Here is a 2,724-nt window from a genome sequence, read left to right as displayed (position 1 = left end):
AGAAATTGTACTCTTGGACTCTGTTGTTGCAATATTTTTCGAGCTGACATTTGTATTTTTCTCCTTTTATTTTTGCTAACTCTATTCATTCTTCCATCAAGTCCAGGTTTAAACGCAATTATGCTTCGTTATCTTCCTCGACTAATAATACTCTCGCAGATGGTAATCCAATTTCCGCGGGTATCATTGCCTCAGTCTCGTATGTTAAGCTGAGCGGGTTCTCTTCATGGCTGGTTTTCTTAAGAGTCCGGTACACCCAAAAGACTTTTGGGAGTTCATCCACCCACCTGGTTCGTTTCTGCCCCAATCTTGAATGGATCCTGTCTAGGATAGTACGGTTGGCAATCTCTACTTGATCATTTCATTGCGTTTTTGCTACGGTTGAGAATACTTGTTTTATGTGTAGCTCCGCGAGCCATTCTTGTAGACTTTTGTCCGAAAAGTGGGTGCCATTGTCACTAACCAATGTTTGCGGTCATCCAGTTCAGCATATGATGAACTCCCAGATGAATTTCTTGATGGTAATCTTTCTAATGGATGCCAACGGTTTGGCCTCGACCCAATTTGTGAAGTAGTCAATTTCTACTACCAAAATTTTCACCTTTGTTGGTGCTTCATGGAAGGGTCCCATGATGTCAATGACCCATTTTTGGAATGGCCATGCAGATGAGACTGGAACTAAATCGCTTTTGGGGCGTAGAGTGTTTGGAGCATGATGTTGGCATATATCACACTTCAGGGGCTCTTTCACAGCATCCATGTGCATTCCGGGCCAGTAGTACCTGACATTGGTGATTTTAGCAACTACTATTCTTGGTCCTACGTGCTAACCACATATACCATCATGGATTTATCGAATCAGATAACTAGCATCCTTCGCCACAACACAGTGGAGTAGCAATCCCAGGAAAGATTTTATGTATAACATTCCTTCTCAAAGTTTATATTGCAAGGCTTTATGCCTTATATTTTGGGCTTCCGCTTTCTTCTGTGGAAGAATTCCTTCCGCTAGGTATACTTTAACTGGATTCATCCACGATTATTTTGGGGTTTTCATGATGCATACTTATCTTGGCGGAACTGATAGTTCTGATAAAGTTTCCACCCACACTTCCTCGCTAGGTGTTCGAAACTTGTAGCTGCCAATTTACTCAATGCGTCTGTAGACTTCTTCTCGCTCCACTTGATGTGAATGACTTTGCAAGACGCGAATTCATGCATAAGTTGTTTGGCCTGTTCCAAGTATGATGCCATAACCTCATCTTTTTCCTCATAAGTCTCGTTAACATGACATGCTATAAGCATTAAATCGACCTGAGCTTCAATGTGTCGCGCGCCAAATTTGTTGGCTATGCGCAGTCTTGCCAGGATTGCTTCATACTCTGCATCATTATTGGTACTTTTGAAGTCTAAGCGGATAACATATGTGAACTCTTGCTTACTCGGGATTATTAATTTTAGGCAATCTCCTGACCCTTCATCATTGGATACCCTGTCAGTGAATAGCATCCATGTGTCATTTTCTTCTAGAACGACATCTGGTTCTTCTTCCGCCTTGCATTCTTCTTCTTTCTCAACTAGTACCTCTACTCTGCTATAAATATTCTAACGCTTGACCTTTTATTGCTGGTCTAGGTTTGTAATGCAGGGTGCGCTCTCCCAACTCGATGGCCCACTTTGCCAATCTCCATGAGAGCTCTAGCTTGCGAAGCACATTATGATTTTTGTAGTTAGTTAGCACATTGATCGGATGACTGTGAAAGTATCTGTGGAGGCGCCTTGAAGCGTATACCAAAGCTAGAACCAACTTTTCCATTGTTGAGTACCTTTTTTCTGCATCCGTGAGGGTTTTGCTGACATAATAGATCGGTGTTTGCATCTTTTTTCGATCCATTAGCAAGACTGCCCCCAATGCTTTGTTTTATGCGGATATATATAGGGTTAATTCTTCTCCCCTCCGTGGAGCTGTTAACGTTGGTAACTCCATTAAGCAATTCTTTACTTCTTGTAAGGCTTATTTTGCTTCCGGTGTCCACCGGAATTAGGATTTCTTCAAGCAATTTCTCAATGTTACTAAGAATGGGAATCATTTGGAGGCGTGGTTTGCTAAAAACATGTTCATGGTAACTAGTCTTTGGTTTAATGTTTGCACTTCTTTTAAAGACTTCAGAGATGGAATGTGTGAGATTGCTTGCTCTTTCTCAGGGTTGGCTTTGAAGCCATCTTTTGTCACTACGACCACGATTCCAAACGAACATTTGTTTGGTTTTAGTTTCATGCTGATCTTCCTCGTCCTTTTGAAGGTATCTTCTATGTCTACGATCATTTGGTCTTCTTCTAAGATTTTGATGACCAAATCATCCGTGTACACCTTTAAATTGTTACCGATCTGTTCCCCAAATTGTTGATCCATTAAGCAATTTTATGTAGCGCCCACACTTTTAGTTCAAAAGGCATCATTTTATAACAGAATGTGCCTTTGTCTGTGCGGAATGCTGTTTTGTCTTGGTATCTTTCTGCCATGTGAGTCTGATAGTATCCATTGTATGCATCTATAAAACATTTGAAGCGATATGGTGCTAATGTGTCTATGTTTAGATCTGTCTCGGGCAGTGGGTAGCAATCTTTAGGGAATGCTTTGTTTAGGTATTTGTAAATAACGCACATTCGCATGCTCCTTTTCTCTTAGGTATTATTTTGGGGTTGCCACCCATGTTTGGTATC

General features: G+C 41.1%; 1 protein-coding gene across 1 annotated transcript; it reads right to left on the bottom strand.

Moving 5' to 3' along the window:
* Positions 1–1,053: 1,053 nt before the first annotated feature.
* On the bottom strand, positions 1,054–1,816 carry LOC143583494 (uncharacterized). Its single transcript, XM_077065787.1, has 2 exons — positions 1,611–1,816; positions 1,054–1,492 (listed from the first exon to the last, which is right to left on the bottom strand). Exons 1-2 carry the CDS (start codon positions 1,814–1,816, stop codon positions 1,054–1,056), a joined length of 645 nt encoding a protein of 214 aa, XP_076921902.1.
* Positions 1,817–2,724: the final 908 nt, after the last annotated feature.

The sequence above is a fragment of the Bidens hawaiensis genome, unplaced genomic scaffold, assembly GCF_021521415.1.
Source record: "Bidens hawaiensis isolate Kalapana, Puna unplaced genomic scaffold, B.hawaiensis_p1.1 tig00032428_1, whole genome shotgun sequence".
NCBI classification, from domain to species: Eukaryota; Viridiplantae; Streptophyta; class Magnoliopsida; order Asterales; family Asteraceae; genus Bidens; species Bidens hawaiensis.
The sequence above is the reverse complement of the archived record's forward strand: the minus strand, read 5'-3'. Positions and strand labels throughout refer to the sequence as shown.